Source organism: Tripterygium wilfordii, chromosome 13 (genome assembly GCF_013401445.1).
Source record: "Tripterygium wilfordii isolate XIE 37 chromosome 13, ASM1340144v1, whole genome shotgun sequence".
NCBI lineage: Eukaryota > Viridiplantae > Streptophyta > Magnoliopsida > Celastrales > Celastraceae > Tripterygium > Tripterygium wilfordii.
In genome coordinates, this window is record NC_052244.1 from 13195101 (window position 1) to 13221866 (window position 26766).

Consider the following 26766-nt stretch of genomic DNA (forward strand, 5'->3'; position numbering starts at 1 on the left):
TGCCATTTCTTGTTCGTCAATTCCTTCAAACGATCCGACGACGAGGCTTGCTGCCGTGGCAGCCCACACCACTGCCTCGTGGGCTGTATATCCAGGCCAGCCCATGAGGCATACGCTGGCCTGGACGTGGCGGGCTCACGGGCTCACGGCCCGTTTAATCTTGCATCACCATCACATATTGTTAATGTCAATAACAAGCAATCATATATCAACTGGAACGCACAGCAAGCGACTCAATAATATTTATTCTTAATCAAAGTAAAGCTAAGGGTTTTTAACAGAAATCGTAGTTTACCAAAGAAAATGGAATATTAACTCGACGGCCGTGTTTGTTTATATTACAAATGGTTCATAAAGTTCACTAGGATGACAATTCCACGAGCATATTGCTGCATCTCCTTTCACCTCTCCTAAGTAATTACTTTGGTTTCCTGCGCATGCCCATCCGGGATTTTGCATATCTAGATTTCTCATTAAGCAAAAAATCATTTATAGACAATCAACAAAGGCTACGAAAAGATGAAAATAAACTAAACAATTAAACAAATATAGATCTACCAAGGATACTCCAATCGCATGCCCTCACCAGGTGGTGACGAATAGAGAATTGTACCTTGCAGATGATTCAGTGCACCAGTCGAACTGCTGGTATCCTGAATATAGCGTAGCAATAACAGTATGAGCAATGTCAGAATGGCAAAGGTGGTTACATAATTAGGCCCTCGAATTCTGAATATGGAAACAGAAAAGTGTTTGCAGATAGGTTATACCATTTGAATAAGACGCCAGCAACACAAGCAATCAAATTTAGATGAGATACAAATTTAGGAAGCTACTGATACAAAACTGGAGAAGCAAGGATATTACTCATTCAAAATAGATAAGAAATATGTTGAATAATTCATATTATTTGTCAAGCACTTTAAAAGCCTGATACTAACAGAGAAAATCAAGGCAGCAAATCTTTCTTCGTAAATGAGAAAACAAGGGTCAAAAAAAAAAACACTCCAGCTCCATTTGCGAGAAGAAACCAATAACCATATATAAATGCATTAAACAATTGCTCGAGAGTAAAATGAGATATCACCACGAGTTTACCAACAAACCAGTACTCTAAAACGTAGAGTTCTTGGCCTAATGATAATCATTCCTTGGGATTTCGAACAGGTTAAAAGTTCGAATCCTACCAAACCCTAAAACCCACTAATAATAAGACAAATATTACTCAACCCAAAAAAAAAAAACAGCATTCTATTTAAGCATGAAACATGCAATTAAGGGATTCAGACGCATATACAGATATACTTCGTCCTATTGCTTTTGACGAACACTCAATGTATAAAGTAGTGTGATAAAACCATAAATAAACCATGCATTCATTCCTGATCATCAGAAACATTACTTAAATGACAATTTAGACAGTGGCAAACCTGCACTAGTACAAATTTTTCTTCCATATATTATTTTTCTCCATAACTTGAAATATATGACGAAAGCCAAAAATTAAATTCGAAGACTCCTATTCATCAAAAAAATTCCCATGATCCTTGCGGTAAAGGAAGTGGGGGGCAGGGAGGCGAAAAGAGGAAATGTGGGAAGGTAATTGAATACAGCAAGATATCAATCCAATTATCCAGTAAATGCCCCTTACTACGTTAATCCAGGAGAGTGGAGAAAGGGGATGAATTGAAGAAGAAACAAGTACCTGAAAATCCACAAAAGCAACTGGAGCCCCATATGTGCTCTGCATTTTCAATTTCAGAAACCCAGAACATCTGCTAGAAACAATAAACCAAGTGAAATATCTCAATTATGCTTCACAACAAAACAAAAATTAAAACCATACCTTGAAAAAACTTGAATTAGCTCTTGCTCGGAACAACCTGGCCCCAGATTAGCCACAAAAAGGGTTGGACAAGGCGGCGCTGCAAAGTTATTCTACCAATGCAATAGAAAAGAATTATCAAAGTCAGAGAGAGCAAGCATGCTTGTGCACATTATGCATTGTTATTACAGGACGACATAAGATGTGCAAAGCTATACTCGTGGCAATTGCAAGAAAGCATAAATAAGCTTTGCAAATACATAATGAATCTAGGACCTCTGAAGTAGTACATCTTTGCCAGATGCATTACAAAGCATCTTCAGGGGGTACTGACTTTCTTTTGCCATAAAATCATTTATAGGTATCTCCTTGCAGAGGTAAAAACAATAGTCTAGAAATAGATATTAAAAAAAGGGAACACAACCCTTGTACATTCACATAATTGCGAGTGTTTTCTAGTATTATATGCTACCTCAAGCATCTAGCTGAAATATCATGTTATAGCTATCCACTAATCTATCATATCAAAAATTTAAGATATCACAATAAATCCAGTCTTCCATCAGATTTAATTATTTTCTAAGTTGCTTCACAGATATAACCGTGCTAGCAAGCTTAAGTGTATATTGTTGAAGATGTTCATGATAGATGAACTGGATCCCCAACACGTAACTCCTAATCAATAAATCAACTACAGCGTATAACTAAAATATGCTCATAATATGTCCCGTTACACAAAGCTTTCGAGTTGATAAGAGCAAGGCAACCACATTCCAGTATATTTCTTAAGACCACAGTCCTGTGGGACCACCAAAAGAATCAAAGATGAATAGGCGGCATTAGTTGCTGCAGAAACTAGGTGGCAGAAGTTATTCACTAATCACTACGCCACTGGGAGAAGAAAAGAGGAGGGGGTGTTACACTAACTGATATCAACTAAATGAAAGTAGGACTAGTAACCTTACATATTTTGCAGCAGCCGAGTCATTTTCATTTCTGCCATTAAAGCTTCCGGTGCTGAATGGTTTAAGGAAGGAAAACATTATATGAGCTCAGATAGATCAAAAAATAAAATCATAAAAGGACATACTATTTTGCAAGAACAAGGCACTTAGCAACAGCTTTTGCTAGCCCCTTGACTTTCGGCAAGAAGTAATCACTTCAAAAAATAATATACGTGCCAACAGAGCTAAAACAGTTGCTTCCAAGTAACAAAGATGTGCAAGTAGTGCAGATGACCTTTGTGCAGATGGATAACCAATCGTTTTGTAAGCAGAATTACTCATTCCAGGCATGTGAGCGCTGCCAAAACCTGCTAGTGTGCAATCGTGCAAAAGATGTGCGATGTGAGCTTCTAGAAAAATGTTTCCTTACGTGACTAACTGACATATATTCCAAGTAAGGTGCATAAAAGCTCACAGAACTACTATCAAGTATCAAGCAAACTAACTTTGAGATGGAGGAAGAGAGAGAATTAAGAATTATTAATCAATTGGATAGAATCACAGAAGGAACCCCAAGGAAGCAACTCCTACAGTCTAAGCAATTGTCGACAATCATCTTACCCGAATCGGCAGATCCTTTAGCCTTCTTATATGAGCTATGCCACTCATCATCTAATTTTCACAATCAACAAAAACAGGAAATGAAGTTTCATAGTTAAAATATAATCAAAGAAATAACAGGAAAAATAAAACAAATATGTTCTGCCAGAAAAAAACCTGTCCTTTGGCGCTTGGATCTAGAATTAGATTTCGCAAGATCAATATGCAAGTTTGATCCCTTCTCCAAATCAAAAATCATCCCCTGCAAGCAAGGTTCAGATTAGAATCTCTCAGCTAATGTTATAAAACATGTAATGTTCTGCAACACTTCAGTGCCAAACTGCCGCTTTTTTTGCATAGTTGCATACATTCCCTAGCAACAGCTCGCCGACAGGAATACAGAAACAAATTGAAATAAGACTTTAAAGCAAAGGATGAGATCCTTACTATGGAAAATTTATTGGTTCTCTAATTTTCTAGAGAACCAGGAAGCACGTCCTAATCATATGCATATCATGAGACCTAATTCTAAAAGCAGCAATACTAAACAGGGACCAAACACCTCAAAACAATGCAGGGATTGTACCATGATCCATGAAGCATGTATTTCAGTCAAAAACATTTGGCCAAACGGCAATCAGCGGAACCTACTAATAAGCAACTTTCAATTGTACAGATTGATCTTTGACTATAACTCAGCTCATTAAAGGGATACCCTTACCTAACCAACATATGCACATACAGTGTTCTGGTATTCAACAATATTATGCAGCTTGATAGTGAAAAAAAAAACATAAAGTGTTACCGAAGCATGAGCTCAAGAGACAAATACTGGATTGCACATACTTCCTCACTCAACAATAAAGATTTCTGGTGACACAACTTGACTACTTGAGATCAACACCCCCAAAATAGAAGAGATGGAGATTCTCTTGCTTATAGAGAACACCACAATAAAGCAATTACAGTAAACATTTTATTTGAACAAGTATTGAAAGCTGTTCTTACATTTAGCGCATGCATTGCTGCAATTGCAGACTGCTGATCGTAGAATACCGCAAAAGCAAATGGCTGGGCCAACAGCAAGACCAGATCGTAAGCATAGCAAATCAACAGATACACATTCATAAGAATTACAAAAGAACTACAATCAAATTCAAAATCAAGAAAAAGGTATCTAAAAACTATAGCCTGTTTCATCATGTGACAAGTGCAACAAAGAATGCAAATCGATTCAGAAACACTATCAGAATTTCTCCTTAACTGTTGACTTTGAATTATAATCAACATCAAATTTGAATTTTAGTGAAGTAAAACTGAACCTAGTAACAGTAACCGTCAACGATTCTGCAGGTCTTTTGGAGCTAAGTTTGGGAGAGTTAAATCCAACAAAGATTTATTTTCATTTACTTCTAAAGAAATAAAAACTGTCTCTTTTACAGAGTTCGAAACTAATTTCGAGCATAGATCAAAACTAGTCCTTCATAAATAGTTAGACATCCAATTCAAAGGTACACGTCTCTGCGCAGGGAGAAAGAGGAAATACCTGGGACTTTTTGGTAGGGGTCCTAAGGTGAGAGGACTCGTAACCAGGAAATTCGCGGAAGAGATGATAGATTTCCCGCGGCTTAACGTCTTCAGGTAGGCCTGCGACGAATAGGGTCCTGACCTGGTCTTGAGGAGCGTATTGGGCATGGGAATAAGCATAGGAGGGGAAGGGAGTTTGTTGCTGCGGAATGTACGGCTGTAGCGGTGGTGGCGCAGGCTGTGGCTGCGGCTGCGGGGGAGGAGGCGGATGCTGATAGTAAGGGTAGTTGACAACCCCTGGCGGTGGGTAATATGCAGCCATGTCGTCCATCGGAAACGCTAAAACGGCAACCTGCAGCTTTCTTGGAGTTGGAGACGGAGTACTCGAGCCCTAGATGACGGCCGAAACGGAAATATTAGATTATCATAGCCTGGGATTGGAACCCACCTCATCGTAATTCCGGTACCATTACTAACCTAATTAGGATTAGGGTTCCCAAAAACAAACTAATATAAGTACACCCCACTTTTAATTAAAGGATTAATGGTGTATTTAATAAAAAATGAGATATAAATAATGTTCATAATAATGATATGTACTTAACGGGATACAAATAATGTTCACCTATAAAACAATGAGATAATGCAATTTTTTATCAAGTCCACCTCGATTTGAAAATTCAAACATTTCGATTTGAGAACTCAAAATTAAAAATTATTTCAATGTCATATTTTCCATCAAACTGAAAATTTTCTACCGTCCGAACAATCAAACTAAAAATAATATGTTAAAACAGTGACAATTCTATCTGTGTGAATATTCCGTGACTACCTTGAAAATTAACGAGTCTGAACAAGAAAAATCAGGGGCCAATATTATTATAGCATCTCATTAAGATGACCAATTTAAGGATGCTTATGTCGTCTTACATGGAACAAAAGATCAGGAGCCAATATCTTTTAGTTCAATATGCTAATATTATTAATTGATGAAAGCATCAGATGGAACAAATACAGGAAACAAACGATCACAGGATTGCTAGGACTCCATCTAATGGACTCGGCTCAGTACCGAGAACATAGTTAAATCTAGCCGAAGTATAATTTTTTTTAAATAAACAGCAATATATTCAACCAAAAGCAGCAAAAAACAGGAGGGCAACTGCCCTGGTTCCATTATAAATCCTTCCTTGGTGCAACTGCCACTTAGATTTGACAGTAATCATGCCATATTTGTTCTTGTAGTGAAGAATCATAATTACATAAACTCCATGTGCCATTTAACCCTCTTATCAACAGTACAAATACATATGTGAAGTGTTTATTTTAAAGGAAAAAACAACCAGCAGACAAATATAAACTCTCAACCCAAACCCAGAATCCTAAAATTCGAAAAGGACAGCTGACAATTTTTAAACTCAACCAGTCTTCTGGTCCATAGTACAGCCAGATTTTCCTGACCACCATTAAAATCACACTGCAACAGGCAATAGATAGAAATCCCAGGCTTAGATTAATATGTTCATACTGAACAATAAAAACACCATTAAGCAACAATTGGATGATCAGTACATCTAATAAATATGAACAAACATTCATGCAGATCAAGAGCGAAAATGCCAGTTCAACCAGGCGGTCACACATTCAGGCCGCTAGAGTATTACAAGTACCAGTAATCTCTTATCGGAAGCAAGTCTAACACGGAAAATATTAGGTAACTGAGAGTTACCAATTGTCTATTAGAATAAGAGATTTCACATTAAACAAGAGGTGGATACTGCTTGGACTGCTGACGGACCCGTTTCTTATACTCAGTTGTATCCTGCATAACACAAAAAGATTGCATATTAGGTCATCCCATTGTCGACAATCTCAAGCCCACTTCAAAATATCACCATCAGACAGGGCAATGTGTAATCACTTACAACTTCAAAGGACAGGGAATCAATACCCACAGTATAACACAATTAGGCATTCTTCAACATTTTGCTAATATTCCGCAACTATTTAGTAGGCAACATTGCAACAAAAATTTTCTTGTGCATTATATACCGTAAAAAGGAAATCAAACCAAACTGACAGTTCATGTTAGTTAGCCAGCAAGTTGTCCCAGTGTTCATGAGATAAGCAGATCACAACAGGCAAGGAGGGTCTTTGACACTTTTTTAACTAAAGCAAAAGCCTGAAATTGAAGATCACCTCCTACGCATCGAAAAAAGCTTGACAATGGAGAGTCCTACCATATCTAATTACAACAAAGGTTTTGAGACTAACAAAAAAAAGTTCATTTTACAGAAAGTGACTTTCCCACAGGAAAACAAATAAATCTCAAAAGGGAGCTGCTTACCTGGATGAAGAGTTGGTAGCCTTCAGTCTGAGCAGGATCTGCAGGATTAGGCTGATCCAGCAAATCTTGGATACCAACAAGGATTTGTTTCACCGTAATGGCTGGTCTCCACCCCTATAGAAAAACAACCATGCTCAGTAACATGAGGATTTAATAAATCTACAATTCTATGACGTTACACAGAACTGTTGAACATGAGACAAGCAGAAGAAGGCACTTACACTGTCCTCATTAAGTATAGATAGGCAAACAGTTCCTGATGGATAGACATTAGGATGGAAGAAACCCTGCGGAAATTTGCACTTTGGTGGCTTGCTGGGGTAATCTTCACTGAAGTGAAGAGTAAGTGGGAAGAAACCTCCCTCCCAATCGGTCTGCAAAATTGCATAATATGACACAACCAATGAATCCAAACTTGATCTTTTATTCATTTACCTCCCCAATACTTGGAATTAAATGAATCAATGGACCACAAATAGAACGTCCTGAAGCCTTATCGTTTCATTATAAAAGTATAGATCATACGAACAGTGGAAAGGTAGGACCAGAAGAAAATAAAAGTGAGGAGAAACATTACAAACTATCAATACACAATTTACAAAAGATAATAATCTCCCAACCACCACGCGAAAATACCCAGGTTTGTTTCAAACTACAAGAGAGAAACAGAAACTTGAGCACAAGAAAACTAACAAAAAATCAACAAAGGTAGGGGGACAAGACAAGTCCAGAATTCCATACTGTTTAAATTTCGGAGCAGCTTCCTATGCATTTATGCAGAAATTAAAGTAACCGTCAACTTTGGGTCTTTTGGGTACTAGGGTGCTAGGGTAGAGGAAAAAGTCTGCTAGACAAGAACACAGTTTACGGTGGCGGAAAGTTTAGGCACAAAGTTTGCGGAAGTACTGAAAGAAGAAAATCTAAAGAAGGAAAGAATGATCACAGAGCACTAAAGAGAGAAAATAATGCAATTGTCAGGATCAATGGAGGGTAGGGAATGAGTAGAAACTATAGAAAACAACACATCCCCTCAAACTAAAATAACCAACTCAGAACTCCAATTTAAAGCAAAGATCTAAATGCTCCTACAGGAAATTCCACCATGTCAAAGCTCATCAAAACAAGAGGAAGTACTAACAATTAAGTTGTTTCTTAACCCTTGATTATTTCCCTTCTTTGGTGGGGAATTAAAATTAAGTCTACGCTCAAAGAAAGCATTCCATGGCTCTTCCATTAAATCCCTAAATGAGATTAGACCATGTCACATAGCTACAAACAAATAAACCACACAGAATCATAAATCAATCACAAAATCATGATTCCAGACTGAGCACAATTAAAACCTGATGAAAAAAAAGTATACACAACTCAAGAACTAAATCAATAAATAGAGACCCTAAAATGAGGAACGAAGCGTGACATGAAAAGCTCACGTACCCATGTTCTTTCCAATGGTTAATACCTCCGAACACGTATTAAACGATAAGAATGCGAGAAGAACCATTAATATTGGAATAAAAACAGTTTTTACTCATAATGATCACATCATGGGTAGCCAGCTATTTCTCCAAACCCAATGCTAAGGTTGAACCTAGAAAGTATTAAAACTCTACAACAACATTGTAACCAACCTTAGTTGTCTTCAGATCAATCAAAAGGCCTTACAAACAAATCTCAAGCTCTACAACAACAATGCAACCAACCTTAGTTTTCTTCAGTTCAATCAAAACCTCTTCGGTACAATCAAAAAAATTTGCACAAAAATCCCAATCAGGCAAACTACAACCAGAGCAAAACAATATCCCTCATCCCCCGCAAAAAGAAAACAAGAAAATTCATCTATAGCAATTAAAACATAAACTCCAAATTACTTACCCCAGCTTTACCAGGGATAGTACAATGCCAAACCATCAAATTCACCGTACCATCAGGCAGTGTCTCTGGCTTTGCCACAAAACCCTAAACAAACAACAATCCCACAAAAAGAAAAGAATAACATAATGAACACCACTAGCAAACAGAGAAACAAAACGAACCAACACAAAATCATAATTAATAAACGGAAAACATAAGCATAAGAAATTCAAAATCTCCACACAAAGATACGATTTGTACAGACATGGGGATGATTCTTCCGCCATGACTTTCGCTCCTCCGCAAGACGACCACGCGCTATACCTCCAGACATCTTCCCTTCTCTCTCTCACACCAAACACTGGAAACGTTGATTTTAAAAAGACGACTGAGAGATTTGAGAAGCACGAGAGAGTCCATTCACCCTTTACCGGTCCTTCTTTCGCTTCTTCTACACCAATTTACAGTTATGCCCCTTCCTTTGTACGGTCCGGATTTGATCTGGCTAAGTGGCTTTTACCGGGACCAATGCATTAAAATGTCGTTTTGCGTATTTTTGGATAAATTTAAAATTGCCACCAGTCGAAATTGTGAAGCCAATTAATTACGCTTTTTTTTTTTATACAGTGGCGTGAGTTCTACGCAACGATGTTGCGGGTAATAATATAATAGTCACGAGGGATATATTCTTTTGGTAAATAATAATTTTGGTCAAGCGAAATCTCTAAGCCATTAGTTGATGTCATAAATATGATATCTATCACCTTGATGATCAGGATTCTCCTCTCCGTTTCAGGAAAAAAAGTTAAATGTGATTTTGGTTTGTTAAGACTCGTTTGATTTCAATGTAATGCAATTGCAATAAAAATCTTATTACACGTAATCAGAATACCGATCAAGTTTTGAAAGATATTGTTATTATAAATTTTATAATAATATCAAGTATTCGTAACGTGATTACTACAAATAAAAAATTAAACCTACGTTAAAACATTGTCATGTAATGTGAGTATAATTACCGTTGCAATACAAGAGTAATCAATTAGACCTCAAATAGTATGATTCTAGAAAGTTTTGCTTTCATTGTAGCATTTGGTTTACATTTTTTTTTTTTTTTTGAGGAAAAAATTTCATTAACAGAAAAGAGGATTACAAATCCTGACAACGATCTCTTTCAAGGAGGGATGCAATTTCCAATGGATTATGCACGAACATCCTTTTTCTTTTCCTTTTTACTATCTCCTAACCTTATAGGTCATTCAATCGCTCAACTTTTCTTTTTTACTTTTGGGTATTGCTAAGTCTAACTTTAATCACTAACAAGGAAAGATAAGATTCATTTCTTTATCAACTCCTCCACCCCAAGTTGGTATTGCTAGTAAAGTTTCATACAAAAATAGTTTTTTGATTGTCACTAAGTCACCCTGCCTAGTGAGTCTTTAAGGTGTAATATTTATATTTATTGTGGACTGATGGAACATTTGTTAGGTCAATGTCTCAAATATATGGGCTTGGGCTAGAAAGATAAATGCCAATTCAAAGCCCAACATCATAGAAACAGGACTCTTTTTGCAAGGCCAAAAGTTCACTCCAGAAAGAAAGAGAAATACATCATGGTGGATCGTTCCAGCAAATTTCCAAATCCCATGAAACTCTTGGCACATGAATGGGAATGCCCCCAGTCCATAAAACTGTGGCGGCCCATTTAGCCATATCGTGGGCTAGATTGTTGGCCCTTCTACTGACCTTTATTATTTCTTCAACAAACTAAGATACTTTTTTTTTTTAATTGAGATCAAAACTGTACAAATTTGCCTCTTGATATTTGATATAGGACTAAACTCATACTCTTGATATTCGATATAGGACTAAACTTATATTGTTGAGCACGTGATGCATTTTGTAGTTGTGAGGCCCAAGCCAAAGAGCCCAATAGCAAGAAAGCCCATTGCTTCTCTATGATGAAAATTGCTTAAAAGAAGGGCTGGTTGACATTACCAGCAGCTTGGATATTTTGTGGAAATTTTAGTTGTTCGTAGTTTCTTCCTTAGTTCGGGGTCTTTACTCTCAGCACAAGTGCTCGATCGAAGTTTGGGTTCTTCCCGTTGGTTTGTAATCTCTCTTCATTTTGATTTTGTAAACTTCCTTCTTATTGTATTTAGGTTGTTAATTTTCGATGGACATGTATGAGTTTGTTGGTGATTAGTTTGTGTGGTTATACTGGGATCATGTTCCTGTTATGGTGCTGGAGCTTGAAGCTTGGAGAGTTTAGACACGCTGGGGCGACCTTTATGGCTTGCTAAGCTTCTCTGTTAATTTTGTGGTGATGCACAAAACCTGTTCGACTAATGGTCTGAACCAGAGTCTGCATCAGTTTGGTATCGAAGCAGGATGAGCACCTGGGATGCCCGTGCTCACGATCCGGGGGGCTGGAGTAGGCATGATGAAGGGGGGTTTGTTCGGCTAACTAGCCAAAGCTATGGTCATGATCACGTTCGTGATGAGAGCACCGAATGGTACGAACGGCGCTACAACCATATTTGGTACAATCTATCTCCTTACGTGCGAGCTGAGCTCAACGATCAACAATATGATCATCCTCAATCTAACCTCGAGCGAGTTGATCGAAATGAACTTCAAGGCATCTGGTATGAACGTTCCTGCAAAACCAGCGCTGACAAGTATGCCTATGAGAGAGACACCTGGTTTGACTGGCGTCAAGATAGCATTGAAAAGCCACATGAGAGGCCTCGACTTTTCGATCATAAAGTGGAAGGAGACCGTGATAGATTGGATTGGTATGACCAGAATCTGCATCTGTCGGGCCCTAATAGAAGTGAACCGCACCACGATAGAGGGAATGAGAACTACTGCAGCCACATAAATCTTCACTCAGGTTTGTCTAACTGGAATGATAAGCCTCTAAAGGATACATATGATTGGTATGATCATCCACATAATCGGCCACACAAGCAAAATCAATATTGTGATGATAGAGCTGATTGTTATGCTCTAAGTTGTGACGACGGAGTGGGCAAGAATGAACATTGGTATGATGGCACTCAGTTGGCGGAGCAAGATTCGCTCAGTTTACTAACAGGGGCAGCCGAAAATTTCAGGAGAATTATGAGTCAGACAATGAACAAAATGAATCAAAAGCTAGACATGATTGAGAAGACATTAGGTGCTAGAAATGCTAATCTGTGTAAGGCTAAAGAGGATCTTGGGACTCAACAAGTTCATGTCGACGAGCCTCGAAATTTGTTACCTATTTCAAAGAAAAATGAAGCTTCCTTGCTTGTTGAAGAGATGACCATCTGTGAAAATATTGATGGAAAAATGAATGTAGTTGTTTCAAGTATTGAGAAAGAGGATGGAAATGACAATGGGAAACATGACTTTAGTGATGGAAGCTCGCTCTTGAAGCCACTTCTAGTTGAAGAGAGTTGTCTTGAATGTGACCACCATGACTTTGTTTTTGAGAAAGTAATAACCCCTGCTAATTGTGCCATTTCAGAACGAACCAACACTACCAGCTTTATCAGGGATAATACTGGCTTCAATTTCTTCTCAGATACTAAAGGACCTGATGGTGCATCTTTGGCTTATGTGCTGAAACCAAAGGTAGAGCTTTCTGGTGAGCATAATAGACTTATTCTTGTTCCATGTGGTGATCATATATTTAAGGTGCCCATGCTTACAAATGAAGATGGCATCTATGAATGGAAGGACAGGGCTGCCAATCACATGGATAAGTCAGCCGTGGATCATTTTTCAAAGGGGAATGTTGGTGAAATGTGTTTCCATTATGTGGACAAGAACAAAGAGGAGGTGATGTGTTGTGCTCCTATTCTTGCAACTTTGTTTAAGCAAAAGCAAGGAAAGGCAGGTAAGGAGGCAACCAATGTCTTCTGTCTTAGGATCAATTGTCAACCATACATGATATTCCAATACCCAAGTATGGGCTGGACCAGTTTCCATAATTTTCTTTTAGCAAAACTAGTCCATACTCCCACTGGTAGTTTGGGGGATGACCTTCCTCTGTTGGAAAGGTTGGTATGTGCAAACAAGTTTTATTGTGAGACGCTAAAGGATGCTTATGAGGGGAAACTCGCTTCCTTAGTTTCCTTAAGAGAAGATGATGCTGAAATCATGGAATTTGCTATGGTAGAGAATGCTCAAGTCCTTGCTACCTCATACTTTGAAGTTATCCTGCATGAATTGCCTGATTGTTTAATTGTTGATCCAATGCTGGTGTTGGGTGTGAGAGGTGGTTTTCAGGACCATATTGCTATGTTTTTTCTAGTTCTAAAGTTACCCATTCCAAGAAGGCTCCAATGGGACCCCGGTGGAGCTTGCAGTCTATCTAAATTCGACAGAGTCGAATTCTATTGGGAGAGAAGAAATGATGCATTTTGTAGTTGTGAGGCCCAAGCCAAAGAGCCCAATAGCAAGAAAGCCCATTGCTTCTCTATGATGAAAATTGCTTAAAAGAAGGGCTGGTTGACATTACCAGCAGCTTGGATATTTTGTGGAAATTTTTAGTTGTTCGTAGTTTCTTCCTTAGTTCGGGGTCTTTACTCTCAGCACAAGTGCTCGATCGAAGTTTGGGTTCTTCCCGTTGGTTTGTAATCTCTCTTCATTTTGATTTTGTAAACTTCCTTCTTATTGTATTTAGGTTGTTAATTTTCGATGGACATGTATGAGTTTGTTGGTGATTAGTTTGTGTGGTTATACTGGGATCATGTTCCTGTTATGGTGCTGGAGCTTGAAGCTTGGAGAGTTTAGACACGCTGGGGCGACCTTTATGGCTTGCTAAGCTTCTCTGTTAATTTTGTGGTGATGCACAAAACTTGTTCGACTAATGGTCTGAACCAGAGTCTGCATCAGCACGTATGCTGAAGTTTTCTCTCAAACTAAATCAAAATTCTGCGCATGACCACGAGAATAATGCTTTTAGTGAGAATTAGATATCAAAACCTTCCAAATATACACGACTCAATGGACTATCAAACGGCCACGGCAAAACCATTGTTTATATCTTTCAACTATTGTCAGATTCTCATTTATATCCTTAAACTTTAAAATTTATCGATTATATCCTCAAACTATGGACAAACTCACATGATTCTATCCTAACACATTTTTCTGATGAGTTTATTGGACGAGTTCACCTACGTGGAGGTGAGGGAAAGCCACATATTATCCTACATGTATTTAAAAATTAAAACAATTACATGTCATTATTCATTTACACCTAAATGAATCAAAACGCAAAACAAAACTTAAATTCCTAGAAATCATTTCTCCCCAAACAATCCCAGAGAGTGGCGGCTATGGATTTGGATGCTGTTGAAGGATCTTTGATTTCTAAAGAACAACAACACCCACTCCCCAAAATTGCTAATCCTCTTGTCCAAATCGTCGGCAATTTTTATCCCGTGTTGGAACAACCAGTTCGACGCAATCTACCGGTGCAAACCCATTTCACAAATCGGTGAACTCCATGGACCCTATGGGATAGCAAGACTTGTGCTGTTCTACGCTCACAGACTGGTTGGGTTACATGACTTGACCAACGAAACTGGTGTCGCTGACGCCGGAATGGTCTACTTCGACAATCAACTCCTAGTGATGTCTGGGGACGATTTGCCTTACCATGTTCGTGTCCTTCCCTCCGCCACCTCTGTCTGGAGTAGTGTTTGAAAACCGGAGAAGAAGCTCCTTCGTTGACCTCAGATTGTGGAAAATCACCAAGTTCTTCAGTTTAGGAACTCGAGCCTTGCTTGATTTGGGGCAAATTGGTATCAGCAAGGGAATTTGCTTTTGTTTATTGAGTTATAATAGTGACATGTAATTGTTTTAATTTTTAAAGACATGTAGGATAATAGGTGGCTTTCGCTCCCTAGAGGTGAGGGCCATATAGGTGAACTCGTCCAGTAAACTCACTAGGAAAATGAGTCAGGATAAGAATGGAAAATGACTTATATACATAACTTTTATCATACATAATCTACATGTCACATAGATTTTTTGACACAAAACCCAAAGAAGTAAAAGAGATTTCCCGCTTCTCTCTCCTTGGTCCCTCTCCTTCTCTCTTTTTTGATTTTTTAGTTTTGTTGCAGCTTTTTTGTACATCTCCCTTCTCTCTCCAGCGTTCTTGTCATCTCCTCATCTCTCTCCAGCTTTCTTGTCATCTCCTCATATTCTCTCATCACCCATGTTAATGCATTACGAGTTAACAAGGTATTTAACATAACTGTCAATGACAGTGTCTTATTACATTATGTTTTTATAGTGTCTTTGTATATCATACGTTAATGTATTACGAATTAACAGGGTATTTAATGTAGCTGTTCATGGCAATGCTTTATTACATTGTCTTTCGATAGAGTATTTATTACTCATTTGTTAATGAACTACCAGTGTATTTAACAAAATTGACAACGTATTTGACACTTTGCAATACAATCCATGTCAACAAAAATAAAATCCTCGAGGTGTAATTTCCACGTGTTTCTTGTCGATGAACACCTTGAACAAATTTCAAAAAGATATCTTTCGCAAACTCCTTTTATGTTTCTTCTTCAAGCATACTAGTGGTGTTAGCCCTTGCATATTAGACCAATATTGCAATGAGATGGGTTTCTTCTTTGTGTCATTGGTTTTGACCATTCTGAAAAAGAAAGGTCAATTACATTACGCACTAGTGCATGACGACCTTCAACAAACAAATTAGGTTGTGCAAAATGATATGGTATCGAAATGCAAAAAATGTATTAGAAAAACAATTACATATCAAAATGTCAGTGTATTGAACGAGTGCATTGTGCATAATTTACAATGTTCCAAATACAATATGCATTACCCGAGACCCCAATGGTTACATCCCCATTTTCTGCAGTGTCTAAAAAGAGTTTATAATTTGATGTATCCATCAAGGTTGCTATGTTTTTTAGACAATACCCAACAATCTTTGGGATAATTACATTGTGCACAAATAGCGCACTAACACACTGAGCTAAATACACTACCAAATGCATGGTGCAATAACCTCCTGTGCTAAATACATTGCCAGATTTCATTGTGTAATAACCCACTGGGGTAAACAAATTGGGAGAAATACACTACCATAAATCACAACATACATAAATAATGCGAACAAGTGCACTACCAAAATAGCAATAGCAAAGTGTAATCACTGGGATCTTGAACACAGCAAGCCAAAATAATCAAATCAACAATTGAGATCTATGTAAAACGAGTCCGCAAAAGTCTTATGCAAGAACAATAACCAAATACACTTTCATACTGTCAATGTATTTAGCAACTGCATTGTGCAAAATTTACATTATTGGGAATATACTATACAATATTGCAAGGCCTACAAACAAATTAATTATATTGTGCATACTTCAATTGTATTACACTTTGAACTGACAATGTAATAACGAACCAGAGCATACCTTTGAAGTGGGTCTCCATTTTCCGGTGACCGTTTTGGTCGACAAAGGGCTGGGCTAGGTGCTCCTCACCTAACGGAGTTCATCGGTGGTGTTGGGTTGCCAAACCGACACCGGAATCCGTTGGATCTGTGTTTTTTGTCCTGTGAAAACCCACGACTTCAAGGTGGATTTCCGACAAAACCAGTGACGGATGACGACAAGTGGTGGCTGGGCTTTGCTTGTGGGAGCCGGGCGCTTCTTTTGACAGCAGTGGTGGTCGGATTGGTGGCCGGACGGTGGAGATCCGGTGTTGGCCATGAGAGAGGAAGAGAGAAGTAGTGAGGGAGGAGAGGGAGAAATTGATGAGAGAGAAAAAAAAATATTTGAGTCCAAAGAGAGATAAAAGAGTTATTTTAAGAGTTTGGTTTTTAATTTTTGAATTTGTCTAGTCAGCATCCTACATGGCAAGTCATGTCATTATATATTCTTATGTATACCAATATTATGTATGTATATCATAACCGGGATAGAATCAAGTGAGTTTGTGATAATTTGAGGATTTAATCGATAAATTTGAAAGTTTAAGGATAAAAATGAGAATCTGATCATCGTTGAAGGATATAAACAATAGTTTTACCAAAACGCAACTGCACCATTGAGAGACAGCCAGCCACGTGTGAATGGTAGACTCAACAGTGATAATAAAGGACAAAAGACTAAAAGGAGGGACCATGGTCAGCCTATTAAGTTGACGTTAAGGAAAGGCAAAGTTAAGCAAAGATCAAAGTCGTAGGGCCCAATTCTATCAATTCACAGTTCACACACACCTATTTTGACTTTGCCACTTTAGATCGTCTCATTAACTGGATTTGCCCTTCCAAACTCTCTTCTACACCAACCATTTCCATTTATTCGGGTCCTTTCAAAACCTCATCCAACCTATTTACAAACCAAAAACACATCTGCATTTACAAAATCCAACCAACTGCCATCGTCCTACTCTTATCTTTTTTTTATGAGAATGATAAAACATAAATTTATGATTTGAATATCTAATATGAAACTTGAGTTAACAATAGAATAATTTGAACAATGCCTCAATGATATTTCTCATCCTCCTCTTACTTTATGTTAGGTCAACCTTGCACACGACATGTTTGCCCCTTTGTTTGACTGAGTTTGAGTGGTGTAAAGAGAATTAAGAGGCAGGCATCCAATAAAGGTACAAGAGATAAAATTAAGCAATAAAGAAGGGGTTGATAACTTGATAGAGAATAGTACTACCCACCACTTGATTTCTTTCATATTGTAATCTAATACCAAATCCACCATCTTTACTCCTCCTTTTGTATTCTATGTATTAATTTGAGAAATCATTGTGGATTTCCATGGTGGTTCAAAAGGAATGGAGAGAGACAGAGAAAGAAAGCGAAGGAATCCAATATTGAAAACAGGTTAAGAACTACCCCACTAATTATCTCCTTCGAGATAAGCAAACTATAGGTCGCTTAGCTTATCAGTAACACTACTAATTTATCCACCACCAACCCAGTTTCTGGAACTGTTTTTACAGTTGGTTGATGATGATGGTGGCCGCGGTGGCGGGGTTGAGGACTAAGAGGATTCCAGGATGAGATGGGTAGCCTCAGCAACAGAGAGTGCATGGTTATGCTCCCCTTCATATGTGACTATTAGCATTGACGGATCATCCAAAGCTCTCTCTACATGCTTACGAGAAGGGCATCCTCTCACACTACTGCACTTATAATAACTCCTGTTCCAAACAATCAATCAAAGAAATTAAAACCCAATAAAGACCAGAATCAAAACAAGAAACTACAGATTCGAAGTTTGAAAGATCTGTTAAAAATTGGACAAAAAAATACAAACCTTGGATGAGGGGAACCTTTGATTGGTTTCTGTCCGTACTTTCTCCAAGAGTAATCATCTGGTGGAATATCAGACATTTTCAGGCTAATCGCTGGAACTCTCACTACCCTCTTCATCCTCATCTTTCTGTTACAGTGAAACTATATAAGTTAAAATCGTATCAGAAAAAAGCAAAGAAATTTAAATGTGGGAAATAAATTGTTTGATGAAACCAGAGTGGGTGTAAGAGATCGACCTCTTCTTGGAGCAATGGCATCGGCCAGAGGATCCGCACTTCAGGGAATCTGGGTTCTCAGAGCTGCATTTTCTCTTCAGCGAAGAAGATAACGGCGGTTTCCCAGCCGATGGAACCTGAGACAGATTTGTAATCTGAAACGCCGAAGACGAAGACGGCTGCTTACTCTCAGATTCGCCGGTCAACGACGAAATAAACGAATTCCCCGCCGAGGAATACGAGAAATTAATCGTAGTGGACGAATCTTTCCTCGGTACCTGCTGGATCGGCGTCGTGTAATAAACTTTACCTTCAAGAACTTCATTGTGTTGATTGTTTGGGGGCAAAAGAGGTGAAGGAACCACAGGTGCTCTTCTAAATCGAGCGTGCCCTGTTCTGGTTGGATTTAGGAGAGAAATTACTTTCTTAAACTTGGAAACGGCGACTTCTGCTACTGCCCTGCAATCCATGTCCATGTCCAGGTTTGAAGAAGATTGATAATTCTGATCCTGATTTTGTTTTTGTTGTTGTTGTGAGAATAATCTGATTAGTCTCTCGACGCTCTCGAGGCCCGCGGCTGCTTCTTGAACGACCGTGGTTTCCTCCATTTTTGCGACGAAACTGCCATTCCTGCAACTCATCATGAGGTCTACAGCCATGACTACAAAACTACCACAACATGAAAACAACAAAGAATGAAAGGGGGATATATATAATAAATACGAAGGAAATAAGGTATTTTTAATTTTTTTAATAATTGGGGTTTCAAATGTATAAAATTTTAGAAATCCACTCGTTAATTTTAATGAAATGTCAAATGGAAATGGATATGGAAGATTGAAAAGGCCTATTTATATTTAAAAACCCAATTAAGGTAAATTGCAATTGATTTAAGAAATCAATAGTTTTGATTGCCTTTATTTTCTTGTCTCAAGTGCCTTAAATTAAGGTAATTGAATCAAAGCAATATGAAAATCAATGTAATTGAACTAAATTCATGGGAATTAAGGTACAAAAATTTGTTCTTTCTTTTAAAAAAAAAGCGGGCCGGGACGTGGGTTTTCCAGCCGGTTCGACAGGTTCGGACTTCGGACCGGGAAATGGATCACTTTTCCGGATTATTGAAGGCCATCGACTGGTCGGAGTTTGAAAACAGTAAAACACTGGTCAGGACATTGACCAGATCTGGACGTGTGGGGTTCATGCATGTTGTATTGGTTTGAAATATCAACAATGCTAGAGATCCAGTAATAACGATCCCATAAATATCTAAGTAATGTGTGACATGTATTCGTTAGGTATGCTGATATCATAACAGATGACCCATTGAAAATCACACCCAATCAATTCATGCCACACATTGTTGAGATATTTATGGGATCTTTATTATTTTTGTTGGAATATTGGGAACGTTTGAACTTGGGAAGGAGATGTGAAGTCAAAGAGACGACTTGAGCATGATTGGAATGAATATTCAAACATGACCGATATTTTTCTCCACGAAGTTTCTCCTTAAAACATTGATGCCACACCGCACGTACTCTGGACCATCATAATTCGCATTAAGAGGTTACCACAAACACCTGGGGTTAGTTTGGTAGAACTTTTATAAAGTAACAGATATGTCAGTAGAAATGATGATAGCAGAAATACTAGACAATTTTAGTAGCAGATATGCTGCTTGAATGTTGGATAGGTGTTTGGTTAAACTTTTACTGTTAACATTTGTGATGTGTAGCATATTGGATAAATTACGTACAGGGGTAACATACATTTTAGTTGTATAGCTGTATCTAAACATACAAATTTTATAAAATAAATAAATATATTTAAATTAATTGAAGATAATAATAAATTATAAAATAATTAATAAATTACCAAGATAATTAAATTTAATTAATACATTATTTATTAATTCAGGTGTAGCTACCAGTTGCAGTACGAGCAAGACGATTAGCGGAGGTGAGAGTGGATTTTGTACATTTTGGTCATACAAGGATATATGTGATAAATCATTAAAATAAATGGGGCAAGATTGGAAAAAATTGGGTAAAAAATGTGAAATTGTTCTCACATGGAGCATTTCAAAAAGTAGTAGAAATGTTGGAATAAAATGCCTCAAATAATGTGTCATAAAATTGTTGTTTGACAAGCCTGGAGCATTTATACTAGATACTAGTATAAATGTTGGTGAAAATGCCCATCCAAACGGGTCCCTAATATTATTTTCTGGTTATTGGAATTTTGTAAGTATAGATACGTGATTTATGGGTCTAATTTTGTCCCATTATGGGTGCTTGAGTGCTGACCATATATATCATTCTCTACACACAATATAAGTCAAAGACGGAAAGATAAAACAGTTTGGACTGGAAAGAAGTGCGTGGTGGATTTGGCTACCAAAATTGTTGACTTCTCACCAATTCATAATTTATGGACAACACTATTTTATCAAAGATATAGAAAAAAAAAATAAAAGTTTATTTTTTTTCTATGGCAACATCCCACCACCTAACGAAAGGATTGGATTTTACAATGATAACTTAGTCCAAGTTGATACAGAAAAAGGGGAAAAGATTTATTGAAATTATTTCAACAATTCCACATGATCTACACTATTTAATACATTAAATATGATGTTGTCAAATACAAAGCATGATTACATTGAATGGTTAAAATCTGATGGAATTGATTGGACTAATTCCAACCCTTGTCCCCATAAAAAGTTGGAGATTCCAAAAATGTTTGGACTTTTAATTTTAGACATAGAATTTCCGTCCAGAATGTCTTGTCCTAACTTACTGAGCATTATTTTTTCTCCTTTTCCTTCTTTGCCTTTCCCCACATGTTTCTTGCTTTACTAATTTCTAATTTGAGTGTAATGTAAAAGGACAGTCTGAAAAACCAAGTTTACTATTTATAGTGATGTGAAGTTAATTTGTTTGGGTCAAACTGTATGGACTCACAAAGTTTTAAGTTTGATTCCCACTGAGAGCAATATATTTGTGGTCATACACTGAGTTTTGATCCAACTTACTCTGTCGTAATGTGAAAAACTCTTGTACTCGCCGGGCCCATATCAAATGTTTAAAGGGTAACTTGTATGAAGTCGTTCTCGGTTACCGACCATCATTAAATGTTAAATTGTCTCAAAAACCAAGTTTACCTTATAGAATGACTTAACTAATTCTTCAATAATTTATTAATAAATGAATTCATAGATACATTCAAAATTTCATTCCAAACAAAAAAAAAAGAGTAAGAGTTGTTGTAGCTTACATTAAAACAAAATATCGTTGATTCATATGATTAAGTAAGTTGTCTGAACCTCTTAGCACATTATTCTTTCGTGATCTGTCATATTTGAATCATCATTGTGATTGCCGCGACGTCTCAAACTATTCTCCAAGGCCAATCACAGTTTTATCGTTAGCTTATTAGACAATTTATAATGGCATTCTTGTGAGATTTGAAATCAAATTGGAGTTTTTTTTTGGTCAAATTGGTGTTGTTAACAAGCTTGATGTTCGGATTTGGGAATGATCGTGAGTTTAGCATACTTGAGTCTAAATGGTTAATAATTGGTGTCTTTCTTTTTTCAATTTTTTTGGTCAAATTGGTGTCTTACCAGTTTGAAGAATTGATAGAGAAAAAAGGTTAGGCTTAACAACACTTGAGGTATTATCTTACGTTGGGATAAAGACTCGTGCAGATTTTGTCCTTAAAAGAGCTCTTAAGTGTTTGAGGGTTGAACACTACTTATAAATTGGATGAGAATCCCATATCTTTTCAATGTGAGACTTTTAACACTTCCCACACTTGTGGGTTCAGTTATGCGAGGCCTAACAAATGGACTAGACGGGTTAGAATCCATCATGTGGTCTATATTTGAAAGGCCCACAAGTGATCCAAACACTATTGAGTGGAGGTCATGAGGCTCGAGCAAAGGCTCCGATTGAAAGATTGGGCTCAATAACACTTTAGGTATTATCTCACATTAGATCAAATACTCATGTTGATTTTGTTCCTCAAAAGACCCTCAAATATTTGAGGGTTTTACACAACTTATAAGTAGAATGAGAATCCCACATCTTTTTTATGCAAGACTCTTAATAGCATCTAATGTTATTTTGGTTTTTAAAAAAAGATGCTATTGTTTATCTAAAAATAAAAAAAGAAGAATGCTATTCAGATATTTAAAATGGGGCAGAGTGTGGTAATACCGGAAAAAAAAACTCGCCAAGAAGCCCACAGATTCCAGCATCATTGCATGAATCAATCAATAAATCCACTTGAATCATCACCACTTAATGCTCTGCAGCCTCTTTTTTTTGGGTACAGAAGGTGCACATGGTAGGAACTAGTAAACATCCCCCCCTTATCTTCTTGAGCAAACCCATTAAAGCCATTTCAGCGTGGCATAACACAATTTGCTTAGGATCTGACCTCAGCCCACCATTCCCTATGCCCCCCCACCCTGAATTTTAGGCAAACTAAAGACTGCTTGTTTCCAACGTCTCCCCCAAGACCCGGGTTCTTGTGACCAGTCTCTGACCTCTCCACCGCCCACTAAGCCACACCAAGTTGGACCCCCAACTTCCTTTCTTCACGGCATACATCGTTAACACCACAAGTTTGCATTATTTTATTCAGATTCACTTCACTGCCTATATAAATCAGCTCAATAGTCTCTCAATTCCTCATCCATCAATCCATTCAAATCTCCCAAGATTGATTCTTTCAGCAACAATGGCAAAAATGGTCCTTTCCCTTCTCTTCTTCCTATTCTTCACTTCCTCACTTGCCTCCTCAGACATGTCTATTATCAATTACAACACTAACCACCCAAATCATGCCCAGAAGAACTCTAGCTGGAGAAGCGAGGAGGAGGTGAGGAGTGTGTATCAATGGTGGCTTGCAAAGCATGGCAGAGTATACAATGGAGTAGAAGAGCAAGAGAAGAGATTCGGGGTTTTTAAGGATAATCTGAGGTTTATTGATGAACATAATTCAGAAAATCGCATGTACAGAGTTGGGTTGACCAGGTTTGCTGATTTGACGAATGAGGAGTACCGGGCCTTGTATTCTGGCACCAGAAGTGACGCTAAGCGCAGGCTTATGAAGTCCAAAAATGCCAGCAATAGGTATGTTTTCAGGGCCAGTGACAAGTTGCCGGAGTCTGTGGATTGGAGAGAGGAGGGTGCCGTTGGTCCGATCAAAGATCAAGGAACTTGCGGTATGCTCGTGTCTATCTAGTGTGTGCGCATTTGAGATAGACCCTTCCACGTGGGCCTACTACCCATCACCCTTTTCAAGGCCAGATCTTGTTTCTGGCCCATAAAAGGAAAAATAGGGGCCCGTGTAAAAACATTTGTCGAACTTCCACGTGGGCCGCCCTACTACCCATTACCAGGCCAGATCTTGTTTCTGGCCCGTAAATGTAAAAATAGGGGCCCACATTAAAAAACATTTGTGGAGATGCGGGGTATCGATCCCCGTACCTCTCGCATGCTAAGCGAGCGCTCTACCATCTGAGCTACATCCCCATTAATGGAGCTGAGATTCGAAACGGATAATATTGTGATATTTATTTGTTCTCACAGGTAGTTGCTGGGCTTTCTCTACCATAGCTGCAGTAGAGGCAATAAACAAGATCGCAACAGGAGACCTAATCTCGCTATCAGAACAGGAGCTTGTGGACTGTGACCGGACCGAAAACCAAGGATGCAATGGAGGCCTAATGGACTACGCCTTCCGCTTCATCATGGATAACGGTGGCATAGATACCGACCAAGATTATCCCTATCAAGGCAGTAACGGCCGATGTGACCCTGTTCGGGTCAGTAACCTTTTTAAACTCCAAAATTTCAGATTATTTTTGTGATCTTTTGGATTCTTTTATAAAGTGTTCCTTTTTATTGTTTACAGAAGAATGCAAAGGTTGTTAGCATCGATGGGTACGAGGATGTCCCACAATCTGATGAGAAATCACTGCAGAAAGCAGTGGCTCATCAGCCTGTGAGTGTGGCCATTGAAGCTGGTGGACGGGCCTTTCAACTATACCAGTCGGTAAGTTAGACTCTTATCCTCTTATTAAGGCTTTCTTTCAAGTCTGTCATCGTTTGGTTAACTCAAGTGATGTGACTTTATAAGAAAACCTATCAATAGACCCTTTTTTAAGACTTTTTTAAGACTTTTTTAAGACCTGAGTACAGTTAACCAGTTAACCGGATGTATTCATGAGAATCCGTAAAGAGTCAAAGAGGAAACTATCATTAATATGAGTAGGGTTGAGATTTTCAACAAAATCTCCCAATCCTGAATCAACAAATTGACTGAAAATGTAGCATATCAGTAATTTGATCAAATTTTCTCGTTTCTCTCAGGGTGTTTTTACTGGTGAATGTGGTTCAGCCTTGGACCATGGAGTGGTGATTGTTGGATATGGAACAGAGGATGGTGTGGATTATTGGATTGTGAGGAATTCGTGGAGCACGAACTGGGGTGAGAGTGGTTATATCAGAATTCAGCGCAATGTGGGTGACACTGGCAAGTGTGGAATTGCTATGGAGTCATCTTACCCAGTCAAGGAAATCCAAAGCTCTGCTACCTTTAACTGGTTTAACGTAAACACTCAGATCAGTAGTGCTTGAAAAGCTGTTTTCATGGCTGTTTCTTTTCTGGGTTAGAAGAAAAGTCAAGAAACCTATCAGGATAGACATTAGATAGTGTTAGGCAATGTTCTTTGTTTATTTCATTGGATTCCCTTGAATCCTTCCTGGTATGATTAACGCCAGAGGAGGTCATGGTTATGATTATTTTGATGATTAGTATTGTAAATAGGTTGTCATTCGTGGATTCTGGTATTGTTGGAGTCTCAATGATGCCGTTTGGTTCACATTAGCTCCTCTCCCAAATGGTTACTTATCATTTCCTTCGAAGTTAATCTCAATTTATCCAATAGCTTTTCATGCTGATCTTTATTTTTTTTAGTAACAGGGAAATACATCATACAAACTCACTTTTTAGACATTCTATATGGATCTAAACTCGGTCATCAGATTCTCCCTCACATGATCTCTACGCATTATTCGTTTAGGGCACGCGCACTCCCCCGCGACACAAGCATTGGGCTATTATTAGGCCCATGGGCCCGGGTGGCCTCAAGGATGTGTGATGTTTGTAAAAAGTGAAACAATGAGAGGGCCTACCAAGTTTTACCATATAAACAAGTTAAAGACTCTCAAAATCTGTAAGTGTGAAAGAACAAAATTAAGGCTAACTAATACTAGTAGTAATAGTCTGATGAAGACATTAATATTTTTTTAATTCGCACCACCAGCCAAGTTGCTTTCTTGCCAGGCTGTTTTTATGTGTCCATTTCACGATCGCACCACAACCACTCCTTTTCAATTTGAGCATGTGAAAAATATTGCCGTAGAAGATTAATTTGACTTGCAATAATAATGTTATTAGGGCCATATACAATAAATAAATTAGGGATGCTTCAATTTATGATTTGCTCCTGATATGTCTCTCAAAGTATATCAAATATATATATATATGTATAAAGGTTTATGTTTACACCATTGATTTGAAATATATGGGACCAAAAGTAGTGGACCTCATTTGTCATCTTACTTATCAACATCATTAAAAAATTACTCTTATTTTACACCTTTACATTATACCATTATGTGAGAATTCCTCTATATGTATATGTATGTATATATATTAAATTAAGTGCTAGTTGGTTGAGTAACTTGCCAGATTAAACAAATTGAAGTCACTTTGATTATTTTTAGCTAAAACTAGAAGGCATATGCTATCTCATGCATTCACCTTACGGAACTAATAATTCGAGAATTTTTTTTTAGTTGGGATGGTGAAGTTGACTATGGTAATGCGGAAGGTTGCAAATTTAACTCCCACGTCCAATAATTTCGACATTATTTTCCAAACAGACTTCAGCCTGATCTTTTATGTCATCAGCATGAAGCAAACTGGGTTGGTGACCCGAATTTAGAGTTGGCCTAGCTATTCGATTGACATGTTGGACTGGGGAATTCTCGGATACCAACAAAACTAATAACTTGAATTTTTTTTTAGTAATCGAG

General features: G+C 37.9%; 5 protein-coding genes, 1 long non-coding RNA gene and 1 other non-coding gene across 7 annotated transcripts; 2 read left to right on the plus strand and 5 right to left on the minus strand.

The window, feature by feature from the left end:
• Positions 1 to 206: 206 nt before the first annotated feature.
• On the minus strand, positions 207 to 5407 carry LOC120012234. The gene is made up of 10 exons (XM_038863561.1): positions 4916 to 5407; positions 4378 to 4440; positions 3547 to 3631; positions 3391 to 3441; positions 3065 to 3137; positions 2791 to 2842; positions 1847 to 1938; positions 1706 to 1775; positions 568 to 653; positions 207 to 461 (listed from the first exon to the last, which is right to left on the minus strand). The coding sequence occupies exons 1-10, from the start codon at positions 5225 to 5227 to the stop codon at positions 419 to 421; spliced, it is 927 nt and encodes a 308-aa protein (XP_038719489.1). The 5' UTR covers positions 5228 to 5407; the 3' UTR covers positions 207 to 418.
• A 979-nt stretch (positions 5408 to 6386) lies between these two features.
• LOC120012235 (SUMO-conjugating enzyme SCE1) lies at positions 6387 to 9522 on the minus strand. The gene is made up of 5 exons (XM_038863562.1): positions 9363 to 9522; positions 9119 to 9202; positions 7465 to 7617; positions 7244 to 7357; positions 6387 to 6718 (listed from the first exon to the last, which is right to left on the minus strand). The coding sequence occupies exons 1-5, from the start codon at positions 9429 to 9431 to the stop codon at positions 6656 to 6658; spliced, it is 483 nt and encodes a 160-aa protein (XP_038719490.1). The 5' UTR covers positions 9432 to 9522; the 3' UTR covers positions 6387 to 6655.
• Positions 9523 to 11001: 1479 nt separating this feature from the next.
• On the plus strand, positions 11002 to 13628 carry LOC120013714. Its single transcript, XM_038865615.1, has 2 exons — positions 11002 to 12554; positions 12672 to 13628. The coding sequence occupies exons 1-2, from the start codon at positions 11489 to 11491 to the stop codon at positions 13586 to 13588; spliced, it is 1983 nt and encodes a 660-aa protein (XP_038721543.1). The 5' UTR covers positions 11002 to 11488; the 3' UTR covers positions 13589 to 13628.
• A 1838-nt stretch (positions 13629 to 15466) lies between these two features.
• Positions 15467 to 16938, minus strand: LOC120013552. Its single transcript, XR_005471441.1, has 2 exons — positions 16567 to 16938; positions 15467 to 15776 (listed from the first exon to the last, which is right to left on the minus strand). It is a non-coding gene; the product is annotated as an uncharacterized LOC120013552 (long non-coding RNA).
• Positions 16939 to 17762: 824 nt separating this feature from the next.
• On the minus strand, positions 17763 to 19344 carry LOC120011757 (probable WRKY transcription factor 15). The gene is made up of 3 exons (XM_038862864.1): positions 18671 to 19344; positions 18436 to 18561; positions 17763 to 18319 (listed from the first exon to the last, which is right to left on the minus strand). The coding sequence occupies exons 1-3, from the start codon at positions 19306 to 19308 to the stop codon at positions 18160 to 18162; spliced, it is 924 nt and encodes a 307-aa protein (XP_038718792.1). The 5' UTR covers positions 19309 to 19344; the 3' UTR covers positions 17763 to 18159.
• Positions 19345 to 23139: 3795 nt separating this feature from the next.
• On the plus strand, positions 23140 to 25626 carry LOC120013567 (cysteine proteinase COT44-like). The gene is made up of 4 exons (XM_038865403.1): positions 23140 to 23885; positions 24253 to 24488; positions 24578 to 24718; positions 25036 to 25626. The coding sequence occupies exons 1-4, from the start codon at positions 23399 to 23401 to the stop codon at positions 25300 to 25302; spliced, it is 1131 nt and encodes a 376-aa protein (XP_038721331.1). The 5' UTR covers positions 23140 to 23398; the 3' UTR covers positions 25303 to 25626.
• On the minus strand, positions 24123 to 24195 carry TRNAA-AGC. The gene has a single exon. It is a non-coding gene; the product is annotated as a tRNA-Ala (tRNA).
• Positions 25627 to 26766: the final 1140 nt, after the last annotated feature.

Bases quoted from the DNA above. Each gene is read 5' to 3' on its own strand.
- LOC120012234 (XM_038863561.1), bottom strand. From the start codon at position 5,227: ATGGACGACATGGCTGCATATTACCCACCGCCAGGGGTTGTCAACTAC. The intron at 4,441-4,915 runs GTATTTCCTCTT...CTGTTGGCCCAG, and splicing joins CCCCTACCAAAAAGTCCCAG to CCATTTGCTTTTGCGGTATT. The intron at 1,776-1,846 runs GTATGGTTTTAA...TGTTTCTAGCAG, and splicing joins CTAATTCAAGTTTTTTCAAG to ATGTTCTGGGTTTCTGAAAT.
- LOC120012235 (XM_038863562.1), bottom strand. From the start codon at position 9,431: ATGTCTGGAGGTATAGCGCGTGGTCGTCTTGCGGAGGAGCGAAAGTCA. The intron at 7,618-9,118 runs GTAAGTAATTTG...GCAATTTTGCAG, and splicing joins CTATCCCTGGTAAAGCTGGG to ACCGATTGGGAGGGAGGTTT. The intron at 6,719-7,243 runs GTAAGCAGCTCC...TGTGTTATGCAG, and splicing joins GCTACCAACTCTTCATCCAG to GATACAACTGAGTATAAGAA.
- LOC120013714 (XM_038865615.1), top strand. From the start codon at position 11,489: ATGAGCACCTGGGATGCCCGTGCTCACGATCCGGGGGGCTGGAGTAGG. The intron at 12,555-12,671 runs GTGACCACCATG...ATTTCTTCTCAG, and splicing joins TGAAGAGAGTTGTCTTGAAT to ATACTAAAGGACCTGATGGT.
- LOC120011757 (XM_038862864.1), bottom strand. From the start codon at position 19,308: ATGGCTGTAGACCTCATGATGAGTTGCAGGAATGGCAGTTTCGTCGCA. The intron at 18,562-18,670 runs GTCGATCTCTTA...TCACTGTAACAG, and splicing joins TGCCATTGCTCCAAGAAGAG to AAAGATGAGGATGAAGAGGG. The intron at 18,320-18,435 runs GTTTGTATTTTT...TGTTTGGAACAG, and splicing joins AAAGGTTCCCCTCATCCAAG to GAGTTATTATAAGTGCAGTA.
- LOC120013567 (XM_038865403.1), top strand. From the start codon at position 23,399: ATGGCAAAAATGGTCCTTTCCCTTCTCTTCTTCCTATTCTTCACTTCC. The intron at 24,489-24,577 runs GTCAGTAACCTT...TATTGTTTACAG, and splicing joins GCCGATGTGACCCTGTTCGG to AAGAATGCAAAGGTTGTTAG. The intron at 24,719-25,035 runs GTAAGTTAGACT...CGTTTCTCTCAG, and splicing joins CCTTTCAACTATACCAGTCG to GGTGTTTTTACTGGTGAATG.